This window comes from Suillus fuscotomentosus (assembly GCF_016647785.1).
Source record: "Suillus fuscotomentosus strain FC203 chromosome Unknown F5891scaffold_304, whole genome shotgun sequence".
In the NCBI taxonomy this organism is placed as follows: Eukaryota; Fungi; Basidiomycota; class Agaricomycetes; order Boletales; family Suillaceae; genus Suillus; species Suillus fuscotomentosus.
The window spans coordinates 3,550-21,265 of record NW_024539816.1 but is presented as its reverse complement, the minus strand read 5'-3'; the positions used below and the strand labels follow the sequence as shown (position 1 = coordinate 21,265).

At 48.0% G+C, this 17,716-nt stretch overlaps 5 protein-coding genes across 5 annotated transcripts; 4 read left to right on the top strand and 1 right to left on the bottom strand.

Moving 5' to 3' along the window:
* Positions 1-4,910: 4,910 nt before the first annotated feature.
* On the top strand, positions 4,911-7,131 carry F5891DRAFT_1201508 (cytochrome P450; the record flags this gene model as incomplete). The annotated part of the gene is made up of 12 exons (XM_041368897.1): positions 4,911-5,306; positions 5,356-5,399; positions 5,455-5,536; positions 5,595-5,665; positions 5,719-5,733; positions 5,783-6,093; positions 6,145-6,203; positions 6,256-6,295; positions 6,349-6,359; positions 6,409-6,585; positions 6,637-6,930; positions 6,979-7,131. 12 exons carry the CDS (start codon positions 4,911-4,913, stop codon positions 7,129-7,131), a joined length of 1,653 nt encoding a protein of 550 aa, XP_041216462.1.
* Positions 7,132-7,495: 364 nt separating this feature from the next.
* F5891DRAFT_1201507 (uncharacterized protein) lies at positions 7,496-8,053 on the bottom strand (the record flags this gene model as incomplete). Its single annotated transcript, XM_041368896.1, has 1 exon — positions 7,496-8,053. One exon carries the CDS (start codon positions 8,051-8,053, stop codon positions 7,496-7,498), a length of 558 nt encoding a protein of 185 aa, XP_041216461.1.
* A 992-nt stretch (positions 8,054-9,045) lies between these two features.
* On the top strand, positions 9,046-11,258 carry F5891DRAFT_1201506 (cytochrome P450; the record flags this gene model as incomplete). Its single annotated transcript, XM_041368895.1, has 12 exons — positions 9,046-9,441; positions 9,491-9,534; positions 9,590-9,671; positions 9,725-9,795; positions 9,849-9,863; positions 9,913-10,223; positions 10,273-10,331; positions 10,384-10,423; positions 10,477-10,487; positions 10,536-10,712; positions 10,764-11,057; positions 11,106-11,258. The coding sequence occupies 12 exons, from the start codon at positions 9,046-9,048 to the stop codon at positions 11,256-11,258; spliced, it is 1,653 nt and encodes a 550-aa protein (XP_041216460.1).
* Positions 11,259-11,326: 68 nt separating this feature from the next.
* On the top strand, positions 11,327-12,925 carry F5891DRAFT_384769 (uncharacterized protein). Its single transcript, XM_041371643.1, has 2 exons — positions 11,327-11,457; positions 11,513-12,925. The coding sequence occupies exon 2, from the start codon at positions 11,696-11,698 to the stop codon at positions 12,776-12,778; it is 1,083 nt and encodes a 360-aa protein (XP_041216459.1). The 5' UTR covers positions 11,327-11,457; positions 11,513-11,695; the 3' UTR covers positions 12,779-12,925.
* A 73-nt stretch (positions 12,926-12,998) lies between these two features.
* Positions 12,999-15,681, top strand: F5891DRAFT_384432 (cytochrome P450). The gene is made up of 12 exons (XM_041371642.1): positions 12,999-13,614; positions 13,664-13,707; positions 13,763-13,844; positions 13,893-13,963; positions 14,018-14,032; positions 14,082-14,389; positions 14,440-14,498; positions 14,551-14,590; positions 14,650-14,660; positions 14,712-14,888; positions 14,940-15,233; positions 15,282-15,681. Exons 1-12 carry the CDS (start codon positions 13,219-13,221, stop codon positions 15,432-15,434), a joined length of 1,650 nt encoding a protein of 549 aa, XP_041216458.1. The 5' UTR covers positions 12,999-13,218; the 3' UTR covers positions 15,435-15,681.
* The last annotated feature ends 2,035 nt before the right edge of the window (positions 15,682-17,716 follow it).

The following is a 17,716-nucleotide window of genomic DNA, read 5'->3' as shown; positions in this document are numbered from 1 at the left end:
AGTCTGGTGAGTGCCTTCTTACTTTACCTCGCCTCCCTCTATAATCATTCATACAGGACACGACTTCCCTCAATCATTTCCCTCGACGGTCAAACACGTGTACCGTCAACTCCTTCGCGTATTCGCACATATCTATCACGCGCATTACCCTCAAATTCTCCATCTGCGTTCAGAGCCACATTTCAACTCCCTCTTTGCCCATTTTCTTGCATTTGGGCGAGAATATGAACTGTTGGACATCAAAGACGTGAAGGGCGCTGCTAACTCACCTGTTGGAGCTGGCATGCTTTGGGAAAGGTGGAGGGAAATGGGAATCTTGGAAGGTTAGATTACTTGCGGGACAAGTATGCGGTGTGGTGGGTATTTGATTTTGTTGGACAGCTCGTTCACTCCATTGTATTAATGTAGACAATTTGGAATTACGTTCATTTTTTGCCGTCGTTTAGTTTGCGCAGCAAGATCGAAACCGCTTACTAGTATGGACCCGTGCTATGTAGTGGGACCGGTAACGAGGGCATCCTTATGCTTTCTGCATTCCATACATTGACATCCATCCTCCCAATAAGAAACCTCTGCAGAATAGACGAGACCAGCGTGCACTTTCTTCCGCGTACCTCGGACATGCTGTGGTAACCTGCCACCGAGCGTGGGGATGAATTACGACATACAGTACTGTGGCTGCGGCACGAACTTAACGGTACTTATCTCCGGAGAAGATGCTCCTTGCGGCCACACATAGTATCACTTACGTTCAAGCTTAATTTAAGCTTCATGCCTGAATAGGCTTCCGCTCGCCATTTGCACCATCCCGATGGTGTTCTATCATTCCCTCCCGCCCATTCAGGTACTCAGGCCCAAGTAGTGCTCACAATCTTATCCGAGTCATACACAGGTTTCGGCTTCTATGAATAATCCTGCTGACGAAAAACAACGGCGCCGGCTCCGAGCGCAGTCAGTGGGCATGGTCATGTGCCTGTACAAGCCGTTCAACTTCGTAGCTCACGCCGTTCTCAGCATCCATAGAAACGGCAACCTATAAATGATCTCCCAATAGATCCCACTTTGAACCAAACATAACGATGGACTTATTTACCATCCCCTCTCCATCAAGTCTCTGGACAACCGTACGTTCGGGTGGCGCATTCAACGTTGCTTGTTCATTTGCTGCATTATGGGCTTTTGTCAAAGTCCTAAGGATGCTTCGCTGGCGAGTGAAGACGACTCAACTGCTGGGTCCGCCTCGTACCAGCCTCGTATATGGCGTTTCGCGCGACCTCGCCATATCTCAAGATAGTGCTGCAATCTATGAACGATGGGCGACGGAACATGGAGTAGTGTATATGATTCCGAGCGTCCTCGGGCAGACTAGAGTCGTGCTGTGTGACCCAAGAGCTATTGCACATTTCTACGCTCGCGGGACTCGGACATATGTGCAGACACCCCTTTCGTTGGCGCTTCTGGAGGCATCAGTATGTTAACATCATCCTCATCTTTTCTCATCTGTTTCATATCTCCTGTCAGGTTGGCAAAGGGCTACTATGGGCTCAGGGCGAAACCCACAAAAGGTACTGTTCAGCTCTTGTCCTTGCGCAAGCAACTTACCTACCACCTGCGAATTAGGCAGCGGAAGGCACTCACGCCAGCATTCAGTAATGCAGCCATTCGGAAGCTCACATCGGTGTTTTATGACTCAGCATACAAGGTAAGGATTTGCGATGTGGAAAATGCAGCATCTCTGAACTTGATACCATACCTTACAGACCAAAGGAAAATGGGATACTGCCATTGAATCGAGCAAAGATGGTGACGCTGTAATCGAAGTCCAGAACTGGTGCGTAGCTTTGCTGACTTGCAAGTGCCATTCTTAATCGAAACGACTCAAAGGATGAATCATATATCGTACGCGAAGATATTTTGTCATTAACGCCTCGAACTGACGGAACATCAGTTTGGACACGGTTGGCATTGCTGGTTTCTCCCATGATTTTGGCTCGCTCGATGGAAAGCCCGCCAGCGTGACCGAAGTGTTTGATACATTCGGAAGCAACCAAAAAGCTTCAGCAGTGAATGAAGTTTTTATCCTGCTCGCATCAGCATTTCCTATCATTCTCAAGATCCCCACTAAGCGGCAAAATCTGTTCAAGAAACTTAGCGTCACCATGGAACAAATATCTAACGAATTGTTGATTCGCAGCCGCCGGGAAAAGGATGTCAACATAGGCGAGAGAGGCCAGGAAAATTCTATCATCGGATTGTTGAGTACGCTGTCTGAGAGATTTATTGTAGTCTCTTAATTAACGCGGCGATCAGTCAAATCTGAAGGTCAAGATACCGAGTTCCATATGTCGGAGGAGGAAGTAATGGCTCAGGTCCGTGAATACGATGTGTCATAGCCATTATTTACAAACTCACATCCTGCAGATGAAGGTCTTACTTCTCGCGGGTTATGAGACGACATCCAGTGAGTCAGTTTCTTGCCCGCTGCTGTCATATTGGCTGACTCTTCGTCGACAGTCAGTCTTACGGTGAGTTCACTCCACGATTACGTCTGTACGCTATTAATGTGATGATCAGTGGGCGCTGATCGAGCTATCACAACACGCCGATGTCCAAACCAGGCTCAGAGAGGAACTGCTTGCCTTTGGCCCTGATCCGACATATGACCAATTAAAGGCCAACCTCCCATACTTGGATGCGATTGTCCATGAAATTCTACGACTCCATCCTCCAGTGCCGGAAATCACTCGTATTGTGAGTGTGCATGTCTGCATGTGAATAGACACGACAACTTCAAGTCCACAGGCAGCAGCAGATGATGTTATTCCCTTGAGCGAACCTGTGCGGACGGCGTCCGGCAACATGACGGATAGTATATCTATAGCGAAAGGGACATTGATCACGGTATCAATCGCGGCAATTAATCGGTCTTCGACCATCTGGGGACCTCACGCAAAGGAGTTCAAGCCTGACCGTTGGCTGACTGAAGACGGCATCAGTGGGAAGGCCAAGGAAGTCCAAGGTCATAGGCATCTCCTGACATTTGTTGATGGCCCGAAGACGTGTCTTGGAAAAGATTTTGCGATCATGGAATTCAAGGTGAGTGATGCGAGTCAGTAATTTTGGACGTTATTCACTGTGATACAGACGGTTTTATCGGTTTTGGTGAAGCACTTCGTGTTTGAGATGCGGGATGGACCAGATACCCCAGTCGAAGTTGCGAGGGGGATTTTACCTCGTCCACGGGTTGTTGGAGAGAATGGTACTGGAGTGCCTTTGAGAATCCGTCGGTATGAATGATTGGTTGCACTGCACCAGATTTTACTATATTTTTCCCAACTGATTCGCGACCGAAACCCTTGGTTTGTATTCAAATCAAAAGAGGTATGTGCGATTGATATTGTAATATGGACACTATATAGCTTTGTATGCGCTATCCTTGCTATCCTTTTTGTTGCCAAGCGGAGCATTCCCAGAACATTGACGCCCATGGATTCGAAGTGATAAGTACTATTAAGTAGTGTACACAGAAGCTGATAAATTCATTTATTAGGGCATCGACATTCTGGTCGATTTGCTCGTCTTCTTCCAATGTATGCTTTTGGTATCAGCTGGTCGGGTGTGGTATTAGTTGCGGGATACATAGGCGAGGTTGATTGAGCACGACGTGTAAAGAAACCCCAGTAGCTGCTCTTGTGACATGGTGTCATTTTCTGGCAGGCGGTATCGAGAAATCAAGTTCCAGAAGCGACGAGCCAAGGAGATGAGTGCTAGACGATGTGGATGGAAGTGACGGCTTGGAAGACCAACCCAAGTACTTTGTATCAATACTATTAAGCCTGTACCCTGTACAATGTAGTGGGACCGGTAACGAGGGCATTATTATGCTTTCTGCATTCCATGCAGTGACATCCATCCTCCCAATAAGTAAGCTCTACGAGACCAGCCAGTGGATTGTCAGCCTGCGAACGTTGAAAATACGGCCTTTGTAAGCTCACCGCATGAAGAACGATCACAGTCGAGCTCACGTTCAACGTGCCTCCGAGTTCTTAAGGCGCGTGAGAATCTGCGCCTCATTCTCTTTTGTCCCCTGCGCTCATCCCCATTTGCGCGTCGTCCAACAATTTTTGTCCACCCGCCCACCTCCCTATTTTATACTCCAGCGTGTTTTGGTCTGAATTCGTGTTTGTTTCGGGTTCTTGGACTATGCACGTTTTCAGACCGATCACGCTTCGAAGGTCTGTCTCTTCTCAATCTTCCAGAAGTTCGCGCTTACGGCTTTCTCCGGATCACGTGCTCGGTCCAGACCCGCGCCTCCCCTGCGCCGGACCCAGCAAAAACCAGACCTTCCCACACACAAACCGAATCAATACTCAACAAAATCTGATTCGTTTCTCAAAGCTCTTACCTTGTTTCTAGTTCTCTCATCATCACTTACCCACAGTAGTCTCTCTACTACGTTCGCTCATCTCAGCATTCAATATTACTCTCCCCCGCCATCGTTACCAATATTGAATTATCTCATCTTCATCTTGATCGAGCGACAATACAAAGGATTACTTATTCTCCGGAGAAGGTGTGCTAATAGTCCACACATAATATCACGTACATTCAAGCTTAATTTAAGCTTCATGCCTGAATAGGCTTCCGCTCGATGTTTGCACCATCACGATGGTGTCACATATACTATCATTCAGGTACTCACGTCCAAGTAATGCTCATAATCTTATTCCGAGGTTTCGGCTTTTGTGAATAATCCCTGCTGACGAAAAACCCGGCTCCGAGCGCAGTTGGGCATGGTCATGTGCCTGTACAAGCTGTTCAACTTCGTGGCCCACGCTGTTCTCAGCATTCATAGAAATGGCAACCTATAAATGATCTCCCAGTAGATGCCACTTCGAATCTACATAACGATGAACATATTCACCATCCCTGTACCCTCTCCATCAAGTCTCTGGACAACCATACATCTGGGTGGCGCATTTAACGTCGCTTGTTCATTTGCTGCATTATGGGCCCTTGTCAAAGTCCTGAGGATGCTTCGCTGGCGAATGAAGACGACTCAATTACTGGGTCCGCCTCGTACCAGCCTCGTATATGGCGTTTCGCGCGATCTCGCCATATCTCAAGATAGTGCTGCAATGTATGAACGTTGGACGACAGAATATGGAGTAGTGTATATGATTCCGAGCGTCCTCGGGCAGACTACAGTTGTTCTGTGTGACCCAAGAGCTATTGCACATTTCTACGCTCGCGAGACTCGGACATATGTGCAGACACCCCTGTCGTTGGCGCTTCTGGAGTCATCAGTATGTAGCCATCATCATCTTACCTCGTCTTTTTTATATCTCTTGTCAGGTTGGTAAAGGGTTGATATGGTCTCATGGAGAAACCCACAGAAGGTGCTTTTCAGCTCTTGTCCTTGTGCGAGCGACTAATTGACTTCCTGCGAATTAGGCAGCGGAAGGCCCTCACGCCAGCATTCAGTAATGCAGCCATTCGGAAGCTCACATCGGTGTTTTATGATTCAGCATACAAGGTGAGGATTTGTGGTGCGAGAAATGTCTCATCTCTGAACTTGATATAATGCCTTACAGGCCAAAGGACAATGGGATAATGTTATAGAATCGAGTAAAGATGACGATGCGGTCATCGAGGTCCAGAATTGGTGCGTAGCTTTTCTTACTTGCAAGTGCCATTCTTAATCGAAACGATTCAAAGGATGAATCATATATCGTACGCGAAGATATTTTGTCGTTGACGCCTCGAACTGACGGAACATTAGTCTGGATACGGTTGGCATTGCTGGTTTCTCCCATGATTTTGGCGCGCTCGATGGAAAGCCCGCCAGCGTGACCGAAGTATTTGATACATTCGGAAGCAACCAAAAGGCTTCAGCAGTGAATGAAGTTTTTATCCTACTCGCATCAGTATTTCCTATCATTCTCAAGATTCCCTCTAAGCGGCAAAATCTGTTCAAGAAACTTAGCGTTACCATGGGACAAATATCTAACGAATTGTTGATTCGCAGCCGCCGGGAAAAGGATGTCAGCATAGGCGAGGGAGGCCAGGAAAATTCTATCATCGGATTGTTGAGTACGCTCTCTGAGAGATTCATCGTAGTCTCTTAATTGACGCGGCGATCAGTTAAATCCGAAGGTCAGGATGCCGAGCTTCATATGTCGGAGGAGGAAGTAATAGCTCAGGTCCGTGAAGACAATGTATCACAGCCATGATTTACGAGCTCACATCCCGCAGATGAGGCTCTTGCTTCTCGCGGGTTATGAGACAACATCCAGTGAGTCGGTTTCTTGCCCGCTGCTGTCATACTGGCTGATTCTCCATCTACAGTCAGTCTTACGGTGAGTTTACTGCACGATTGCGTCTGCACGCTATTAATGTGATGATCAGTGGGCGCTGATCGAGCTATCACGACACCCCGATGTCCAAACCAGGCTCAGAGAGGAACTACTTGCCTTTGGCCCTGATCCGACATATGACCAATTAAAGGCCAACCTTCCATACTTGGATGCGATTGTCCATGAAATTCTACGACTCCATCCTTCAGTGCCGGAAATCACTCGTCTTGTGAGTGTGCATGTCTACATGTGAATAGACACGACAACTTTAAGTCCGCAGGCAGCAGCGGACGACGTCATTCCCTTGAGCGAACCTGTGCGCATGGCGTCTGGCAACATGACAAATAGTATATCTGTAGCGAAAGGGACATTGATCACGATATCAATCGGGGCAATCAATCGCTCTTCGACAATCTGGGGACCTGACGCAAAGGAGTTCAAGCCTGACCGTTGGCTGACTGAAGACGGCATCAGTGGGAAGGCCAAGGAAGTCCAAGGTCATAGGCATCTCCTGACATTTGTTGATGGCCCGAGGACGTGTCTTGGAAAAGATTTTGCAATCATGGAGTTCAAGGTGAGTGATGCGGATCAACCGGTTTGGGCGTTATTCACTGTGATGCAGACGGTTTTATCGGTTCTGGTGAAGAACTTCGTGTTTGAGATGCAGGATGGACCAGATACCCCAGTCGAAGTTGCGAGGGGGGTTTTACCTCGTCCACGGGTTGTTGGAGAGGATGGTACTGGAGTGCCTTTGAGAATCCGTCGGTATGAATGATTGGTTGCACTGCACCAGATTTTACTATATTTTTCCCCACTCATTCGCGACCAAAACCCTTGGTTTGCATTCAAATCAGAAGTATGTGCGATTGGTATTGTGGTATAGATACTACGAGAATCACTTGAATTTGTTTCAAGAAAACTATATGATACTTTATACCGACACGACAGAGTATAAGTTCGGCACTGCAAATGTTTAAAAGATCAGGGAATTAGTCTCCACCTAAGCGTCATATGTGAACGAATACGGTAAGCAAGGCAAAACGGTGTTTGATCTGTTCATCGGGTGTACCTCATCGGCGAGAGACTGAATGAGATTTTTGAGAGCTGCATATACAGCCTATAGGCCTCATCCAAGTACCCTACTGCTCAAACATGGTTTCAGGGTTGATGTCAAGGTGGTAGAGAAATACGAATCGCCTAGGATTGTCAGGGGGATGGAGCGCGACTGCAGCTAGATGGAGCTTAATGGCCTCCCTCGTCCAGGTCAGATGGGGCGGCACATTCCACGAATTCGGTTGGAAGGCTGCTGGCAAAGTCGTTGAGACATGAATCAGAGAATGGCCAGGGAGACGCAGTGCGAGTGCTGCCCGGTAGAACTCGGTGGCCTCGTCCAAGTCAGGCAGAGCGCCCTGCTGCCTAAATCTGTCACAAAGGCTGACGGCAAGGTTGTTCATATAATTGGATCGAAAAGCATGGTGAGGTGGACAGAATATGAGTGTAGCTCTGTGGAGCTCGATGACATCTTCCAGTTTAGACAGGGTTCCGTGCTGCTGAAATCGGTCACAAAGGCTGGTGGCAAGGTTGTTGATATACTCCAATTGAGGAATATGGCCAGGGGGACACAGTGCTAGGGTGGCAGCGTGGAGTTTGATGGCCTCATCCAGGTCAGACGGGGAGCCGCCGCCTCCATCTGTCATGAAGGCTGATGGCAAGTTTGTTGAGAGTCGTGGATCGACCAGGGTGACCAGGGGAACGGAATGGAAGTACAACTCTGTAAAGCTCGATGGCCTCATCCAGGTCAGACAGACTCAGCACCCTGTTGCTTGAGTCTGGCTTGGAGACTGATGGCCAGATTATTCAGATACATTGACTGATCAGAAGAGCCAAGAAAGACCCTCCTGCAAGATCGCTGAGTCGTCATCTCTTGACATCATCTGCCATGCTTTGTACTGAAAATCATGAAGTTCAATAGATACGGCAAAGAATATCGAAGCAGGATTGAGCAGCGCGAAGTTATCTAGATGAGATTGCAAGAACACAAGCTCAATGTCGAGCGTCTGGATAATGAGTACAAAGCTGAGGATGATCGGAGCGCTACGCACAAAATAGCGATACAGCAGCTGTCGTGTCTGGATACGGTTATGCTCTGTAGAGTACGCTGGCATCAGGAATATCAAAGAGGAACGGAGGAACAATGGTGACAATATTATCTGCACCAAGGAGACGCAGGCCGACAATCAGCTCGACATTGCGGGTCTTCACCCTCACCAACTCGTCGATATCGGAAGTTCATTCAGCCTTGAAGAATCTGCACTTTCCATCGATTGATGGGAGGACAAATGACGTAACGTGCTTGTTTTATTTGTCTGGGAGTTGGCGTTATGGCGCTCAGCTGTTGTTTTATAGTATCAAGTTTAAGCTCCAAGGATCCTGCTCAATATTTGCACCATCACTCAGGTATTCTATCATCAACACTCCCGCCCACTCAGGTACTGGCTCACAATCTTATCTTGAGTCAGGTTTCGGCTAGCCTGTTATGAACCATCCCTGCTGACGAAGCCTAAACACCGCAGTCGGGCACAGTCCTGTGCCTGTACGAAGCCATAGCCCACGCGTTATCAGCATCCATAAGAAACGACAACCTATACATGACCTCCCAATTAGATTCTACTTCGAATCAAACATAACGATGAACCTATTTACCATCCCTGTACCCTCTCCATCAAGCTTCTGGACAACCGTACGTTCGGGTGGCGCAATTAACGTTGCTGGTTCATTTGCTGCATTATGGGCCCTTGTCAAAGTGTTAAGGATGCTTCGCTTGCGAGTGAAGACGACTCAACTGCTAGGCCCGCCTCGTACCAGCCTCGTATATGGTGTTTCGCGCGACATCGGCTCATCTCACGACAGAGCTGCAATCTATGAACGTTGGGCGACGGAATATGGAGTAGCATATATGACTCCGAGCGTCCTCGGGCAGACTAACGTCGTGCTGTGTGATCCGAAAGCTATTGCACATTTCTATGCTCGAGAGACATGGACATATGTGAAGACACCCCTTACATTGGCGTTTCTGGAGTCATCAGTATGTTGACATCATCATCTTACCTCGTCTGTTTCATATCTCCTCTCAGGTTGGCAAAGGGCTATTATGGGCTCAAGGTGAAACCCACAGAAGGTATTGTTCAGCTCTTGTCCTTGCGCAAGCGACTTACCTACCGCCTGTGAATTAGGCAGCGGAAGGCACTCACGCCAGCATTTAGTAATGCGGCCATTCGAAAGCTCACATCGGTGTTTTATGACTCAGCATACAAGGTAAGGATTTGCAGTGCGGAAAGTGCAGCATCTCTGAACTTGATACGTTGCAGGCCAAAGGACAATGGGATACTGTCATTGAATCGAGCAAAGATGGCGACGCTGTAATCGAGGTCCAGAACTGGTACGTAGCTTTTCTGACTTGCAAGTGCCATTCTTAATCGAAACGACTCAAAGGATGAATCGTATATCGTACGCGCAGATATTTTATCATTAACGGCTCGAACTGATGGAACATCAGTTTGGACACGGTTGGCATTGCTGGTTTCTCCCATGATTTTGGTTCCCTCGATGGAAAGCGCGTCAGCGTGGCCGAAGCGTTTGATACATTCGGAAGCAACCAACCTTCAGCAGTGCACAAAGCTTTTATCCTGCTTGCATCAGTATTTCCTATCATTCTCAAGATTATCCCCAACAAGCGGAAGAATCTGTTCAAGAAACTCGGCATAACCATGGAACAAATATCTAACGAGTTATTGATTCGCAGCCGCCGGGAGAAGGACGCGAATATGAGTCAGGGAGGCGAGGAGAATTCCCTCATCGGATTGTTGAGTATGTTTCCGAAATATTGATCGTAGTTTTTGATTAATGTGGTGATCAGTTAAATCTGAAGGTCAGGATGCCGAACTTCATATGTCGGCGGAGGAAGTAGTGGCACAGGTCCGTGGAGACGATGTATCACAGTCATGATTTGCGAGCTGACATCCCGCAGATGAAGGTTTTGCTTCTCGCGGGTTATGAGACGACATCCAGTGAGTCAGTGTCTTGTCCGTTGCTATCACACTTGCTGACTCTTCGTCTACAGTCAGTCTTACGGTGAGTTTATTGAATTACTTCTGCGCACTTTATTCATGCATTGATCAGTGGGCGCTGATTGAGCTATCACGACACCACGATGTTCAAACCAGGCTCAGAGAGGAACTGCTTGCCTTTGGCCCTGATCCGACATATGACCAATTAAAGGCTCACCTCCCGTACCTGGATGCAGTTGTGCATGAAACCCTACGACTTCATCCTCCAGTGCCAGAATCCGCTCGTCTTGTGAGTGTGTATGTCTACATATGAATAGACACCACAACTTCAAGTTTACAGGCAGCGGCAGATGATGTGATTCCCTTGAGCGAACCTGTGCGCATGGCGTCCGGCAATATGACGGATAGTATATCTATAGCGAAAGGGACGTTGATCACAATATCAATCGGGGCAATCAATCGCTCTGCGGCCATCTGGGGACCTCACGCAAAGGAATTCAAGCCTGACCGTTGGCTGACTGAAGACGGCATCAGTGGGAAGGCCAAGGAAGTCCAAGGTCATAGGCATCTCCTGACATTTGTTGATGGCCCGAGGGCGTGTCTTGGAAAAGATTTTGCGATCATGGAATTCAAGGTGAGTGATGGGAGTTAGTAATTTCGGACATTATTCACTGTGATACAGGCGGTTTTATCGGTTTTGGTGAAGAACTTCGTGTTCGAGCTGCGGGATGGACCAGATACCCCCGTCGAAATTGTCAGGGGAATCTTACTCCGTCCACGGGTTGCTGGAGAGGATGGTACTGGAGTGCCTTTGAGAGTTCGTCGGTATGAATGATTGGTTGCGCTGGTTGACATAAAATATCAATTTGATCACTTTGCTTGAGATCATTAGGAATTTTGTCCGCTCATAGTACCTGTACCTAGGCACCTGCCACTCAGCCTGTAAACCAGACACTTTCAAATTGCACTCTTCTTGCTTGCGTCATGGTCGGGACTCAGGTTGCCAAGAAAGACATAGTTCGGATCGATAAAAGGTGCTATCAACTCATTTAACAGTTTTCTGTTATGATTAACAAAGAGATCATGTAGTTCTGTTCTGCCTCGTCTCAGGGAGTCCCTTTTAACGCAGTTCCAAAAGGCTCTCTGGGCAGGGATGGAGGCGAGATCGAGAAATATAGCACAGGAATTGCATACCGGGCATTTAGCCTCCTCGACATTATCTGTCGCATCCTTGAGCTTGCTGGGCATTCGTACGAACCTCTATCCTAAACCATGCGGAACCTGGATGTGTGCCGGAAGATTTATTCACGAGCGAGGTTATCTGAACGAAACGATGCCTTGGTTTCGTGGGTAGCTCTGCGAGGTACACCAGTACTGGACTTCACGTTCGGCACTGCCAACATTTCTCGGGACCCTGCCTACGCGTGGGATGAGCAGTCTTCGTGGGAACACGTATCCTACTCGTCAGAAAACTTCGACCGGATGGTGGACCATTTGGACTTCATTTATTCCAATGACCACGAAGCGGCATATGGCATCCTTTTGCTACTGGGTATTATGGGAGTGTGCTGCAGCCCCACTAAACGACATTTGTTCATCGAAAGGCTCATTTCCTGCATGGGCAGTAACATGCCTACCTATTTGCGCCATGCCGCTCTTCGTGCTGCTCACGGTGCGCGAGAAGAAATTGCCTCGATCCATGCCATTGATGATGCGAGGCTACGGGACATGGTTTTGACCAAGCTCTCCCCCACTATCCTGTCCATACTTTGTCCACACCGAGGTACAACACTCGCCAATGATGATCCTGATCCCTTTTTCAATCATGGCCACGACTTGTGCTATCTCGAACTTGTCTTTGCCCTCGCAAAGAATTCGGACTGGTACCCCCATTTGTCTGGGGATCGCCATATAGATCGGTGCATTAGCATGATTCCAACCTATTGCAATTCCGACATCAGTCAGCATGCCTTTTACATAGCTGGTATCCTCCTTCGAATCGCACCTGGACAGATGTCGGTTACATCGCTCGGTTCTATTACAGAGCAGCAGTGTTGGGATGTGATGAGAAGCGCATGGAGCTATATCCCAGATGATTTTCGCAACACACGGTGTTTCGAGCTCCTCGTTCTTGTGGACGGCACAAAGAATTATATGCAGATTGCTTCAAAATCTGATCTCGAGCAGCTCATCACAAATGTGGATATTTTTCTTGAAACTCTGGAGTGGCGCCTGGCGAGAGCGGAGATGCAAGGTTTAGAGCAGGGAGAGGGGATCACTATTGCTGTGAAGGAGTTGAGGACTGCAGCCAGCAACATGCTGGAGAGCTTTGGTCAACAATCATTAGTCCCCTAATTATGACGGTTGCACGTTGCGTTAGATTGGAAGTCATTGACCGGGGAAGCGCGAAGTATCAAAACCCGGCACAGATTTAAGGTTTATTGGGCGGAGGAATTTCAAATGGTGATGAAATATCACCCGGCATCGCGGCACAACATCCTAATACGTGAAATAATATTATATTCTACATTGTTTTTGCCTACGGGAAGTCACCCAACTAACTGAGGCCTTGAAGCTTGAGGTCTAAGTAGTGCTCACAATTTTATTCTAAGTCAGACACAGTTTCGGTTATGAATATTAATATTCCCTGATGACGAAAAACACCGGCTCCAAGCGCAGTCGGGCACAGTCCTGTGCCTGTACGAAGCCATAGCCCACGCGTTATTAGCATCCATAAGAAACGACAACCTATACATGACCTCCCAATTAGATCCCACTTCGAATCAAACATAACGATGAACCTATTTACCATCCCTGTACCCTCTCCATCAAGTCTCTGGACAACCGTACGTTCGGGTGGCGCATTTAACATTGCTTGTTCATTTGCTGCATTATGGGCCCTTGTCAAAGTGTCGAGGATGCTTCGCTTGCGAGTGAAGACGACTCAACTGCTGGGTCCGCCTCGTACCAGCCTCATATATGGCGTTTCGCGCGACCTCGCCTTATCTCACGATAGAGCTGCAATGTATGAACATTGGGCGACGGAATATGGGGTAGTGTATATGATTCCGAGCGTCCTCGGACAGACTAACGTCGTGCTGTGTGATCCGAAAGCTATTGCACATTTCTACGCTCGAGAGACATGGACATATGTGAAGACACCCCTTACATTGGCGTTTCTGGAGTCATCAGTATGTAAACATCATCATCTTACCTCGTTTTTTCTATATCTCTTGTTAGATCGGTAAAGGGTTACTATGGTCCCAGGGAGAAACCCACAGGAGGTGCTGTTCAGCTCTTGTCCTTCCGCAAGCAACTAATTGACTTCCTGCGAATTAGGCAGCGGAAGGCCCTCACGCCAGCATTCAGTAATGCGGCGATTAGGAAACTCACATCGGTGTTTTATGACTCAGCATACAAGGTGAGGATTTGTGGTGTTCATCTCTGAACTTAATACCATACCTTACAGGCCAAAGGAAAATGGGATACTATTATAGAATCGAGCAAAGATGATGATGCGGTCATCGAGGTCCAGAACTGGTGCGTAGCTTTTCTGACTTAGCAAGTGTCGTTCCTAATCGAAACGATTCAAAGGATGAACCATATATCGTACGCGAAGATATTTTGTCATTGACGCCTTGAACTGACGCAACATCAGTTTGGACACGGTTGGCATTGCTGGTTTCTCCCATGATTTTGGCTCGCTCGATGGAAGGCGCGTCAGCGTGGCCGAAGCGTTTGATACCATCGGAAGCAACCAACCTTCAGCAGTAGACAAAGCTGTTTTCCTGCTTGCATCAGTATTTCCTATCATTCTCAAGATCCCCAACAAGCGGCAGAATCTGTTCACGCAACTTGGCATAACCATGGAACAAATATCTAACGAGTTATTGATTCGCAGCCGCCGGGAGAAGGACGCGAATATGAGTCAGGGAGGCGAGGAGAATTCCCTCATCGGATTGTTGAGTATGCTTTTCGGAATATTGATCATAATTTTCTATTAATATGATGATCAGTTAAATCTGAAGGTCAGGATGCCGAGCTTCATATGTCGGCGGAGGAAGTAGTGGCTCAGGTCCGTGGAAACGATGCACCACAGTCACGATTTGCGAGCTGACATCCCGCAGATGAAGGTCTTGCTTCTCGCGGGTTATGAGACAACATCCAGTGAGTCAGTTTCTTGCCCGCTGCTATCACTATCACACTTGCTGACCCTTCGTCTACAGTCGGTCTTACGGTGAGTTTATTGCATAATTACTTCTGCGCACTTTATTCATGTGTTGATCAGTGGGCGCTGATTGAGCTATCACGACACCCTGATGTCCAAACCAGGCTCAGAGAGGAACTACTCGCCTTTGGCCCTGATCCGACATATGACCAATTAAAGGCCAACCTCCCGTACCTGGATGCGGTTGTCCATGAAACCCTACGACTTCATCCTCCAGCGGGGGAGTCCACTCGTCTTGTGAGTCTGCATGTCCACATGTGAATAGACACTACAACTTCAAGTCCACAGGCAGCGGCAGATGACATCATTCCATTGAGCGAACCTGTGCGGACGGCGTCCGGCAACATGACAGACAATATATCTATAGCGAAAGGGACATTGATCACGATCTCAATCGCGGAAATCAATCGCTCTTCGGCCATCTGGGGACCTCACGCAAAGGAATTCAAGCCTGACCGTTGGCTGACTGAAGACGGCATCAGTGGGAAGGCCAAGGAAGTCCAAGGTCATAGGCATCTCCTGACATTTGTTGATGGCCCGAGGACGTGTCTTGGAAAAGATTTTGCGATCGTGGAATTCAAGGTGAGTGATGCGGATCAGCCAGTTTGCATGTTATTCATCGTGATACAGACGGTTCTATTGGTCCTGGTGAAGAACTTCGTGTTTGAGATGCGGGATGGACCAGATACCCCAGTCGAAACTGTGAGGGGAGTTTTACCCCGTCCACGGGTTGCTGGAGAGGATGGTACTGGAGTGCCTTTGAGAGTTCGTCGGTATGAATGATCGGTTCCGTTGTACTAGCAATTTTCCGTCACTTATCCCCTACTGGAACCGTCGTATTGAGATCAGAAGAGGAATGTAATATGGGCAACGTCTAACTCTGGATACGCGATGGATTTGAAGGCTGGTGACATGAAATATTGGAAATCTTGCCGCTCAGTACTATACCTAGCTGCCAGGGCCACTCGGGCTGTAACACAGGAACTTTGTACTAAATACTTGAAATACAAAGCACTACCTTCCCTCGAGCCGATTCCCAACATGATAGAATACGTGTTCAAGTTCGAGCTACTTGGTAACGTCCCGTGCTTCACAAAAATCAATCGATTATCAATACAACCGTCCAGGATGTTGCAAAGTATTCACGTGACTATGGTATTGAGACAGGTAACTGCACATCGTACTGACAAGGTATGGAAGACAATAAGCACCGACATCAAGGCCAGCGTTCTTTCGCCCGAAATTAAAATGTATGCAAGTCCCGAGATAAAAGCTTGGAGCCGCATCCAGACACACACCATTAATGCGTAAGGAATTTCTCAGAGACCTACATGCTGGTGATCACCGAGGCCTAAGATATAAATATCGTGTTTAACTTGATACCGCGGACGGCACAAGCCATCGCCAGCTCACAAACTTCCTTCTGTTCAGTCGTGGTCGGAATCCAAGGCAACAAGGTCAATAACCCGGGCCCACAGTACATATCCAGCGACCGTAGGGAGGGCTGCCAACCCGACTCCAGCCGGGCCTGGACATTACGCGCGACAGCGTTGGAGAACGCGAATGTCTCCAATGATGATTGTAAATTGAGCAAAGGTTTGTTTTAAAACACTGCCCGTCGATGCGAAGGCTTCGCAGTCTCGGCAACCCAGATAGTGCTTTGATAGCATTCAAGTCGCTCCTTACTATCATATCAAACATCTGTTTGATGTGGAGCTTCTTCACAAAGTCTCCAATGACCTCGATCAAATGACACAAGCTTACGCCTACTTCCTGCACCTCCAAAGACTCGATGGTTTGAGAACTGGATGAGAATAGCCATTTGCACAGGCCGGGAGATAACTCTGTCTGAGATGTCGATATATTCGAAAGCTTGAAGGTAGGCGGCGAAAAAGAATGTCTGAGGCCATCGCCATCGCCATGACTCTGGTGCATCTCGAAGAACTCGAGATTGGATAGCTGAACTAAGAGAGGGGCCAGGAGTTGTAAGTCCTGCCCAGATACCCTGAGCCCCGTCAAAAATGGGTATTTGGGGGGAAGCCTCGTGCTGGCGAAGCGCCGGGAGCTATGATCTCCTGTCAGGTAGATCAGCTTCGGGCAGCGCACAACAATCGTTCCAGTGAGTTCTGCAAATTTCCTCAGCTGCATTTTATCAGGCCTGGGAGTTGAAAAACGAGGGCTGAAATGGAGAGCGCGAGCAGGGCAAATACCATCAAAGCGCTCGCTGAACACCGTGCGCAAAAGCAGGCGAAGAGATTTGGCCTGAGTCAGTGGGATACACCGATAAAGAATTTCCCCCGCGACCTCACACAAGGCTTTTGATACACGACAGCACCTGAGCAAGACATTCATCATTTCTCTGCAGGCGTTAGGGCAAGTCCATTGTGTCACTAGCGGTTGTAAGAACAAGATGCGAAACAGGATTTCGGCTGGTAAATGTGGCGAAGAAGCTATGGGATCCTGTACATCGACGAGTTTTGGCAAGTGAAAGTTTACCGCTCTTCAGCTTCATGATCTGTCCAGTGTCCACGCGGTCGACTGGAGAGGATTATTACAAGTACTATTGATATAATTAATAAATAACAGCTTGCAAGATTATTTGTAATCATAAATAATTTCACTCTCAACTTGCCTTTACTATTCACCCATGGTGGCTCGCCAATTTATTGCTGAAACAGAGCGTCTCCCAGATCACGCCCATGTGTTGCTCATAACAACTGGCAGCGTAGCATCTATCAAAGCTCCTCTCATTGTCTCAGCGCTTCTTCAAGTCTGTCCCCGTCCTGGGAATCCTGCTCTTGCTCATGTTGTGTGCAACGTAGTATCAAAATGTCAGAGTAGAAGTGGTTGCGACCAAGGAGTCACTCGCATTTTATGACCCTGAAGATGTCGTCAATGCAGGCGCCCGCGTTTGGACCGATGAGGACGAGTGGTCGGTGAATACACGCGCTTTTCAGAAGAGCTTGGCCGCCTTAACGTCGATGACAGGGGTCATACAAGATTGGGGATCCGATCCTGCATATCGAGTTGAGGAGGTGGGCTGATATTGTGCTTGTCGCTCCCTG

Excerpts from the sequence above, each read along its gene's own strand:
- F5891DRAFT_384432 (XM_041371642.1), top strand. The coding sequence starts at position 13,219 with ATGAACCTATTTACCATCCCTGTACCCTCTCCATCAAGTCTCTGGACA. Across the intron at positions 13,708-13,762 it reads CAGGGAGAAACCCACAGGAG|GCAGCGGAAGGCCCTCACGC; the intron begins GTGCTGTTCAGC and ends CCTGCGAATTAG. Across the intron at positions 14,499-14,550 it reads CGGAGGAAGTAGTGGCTCAG|ATGAAGGTCTTGCTTCTCGC; the intron begins GTCCGTGGAAAC and ends GACATCCCGCAG.
- F5891DRAFT_384769 (XM_041371643.1), top strand. The coding sequence starts at position 11,696 with ATGCGGAACCTGGATGTGTGCCGGAAGATTTATTCACGAGCGAGGTTA.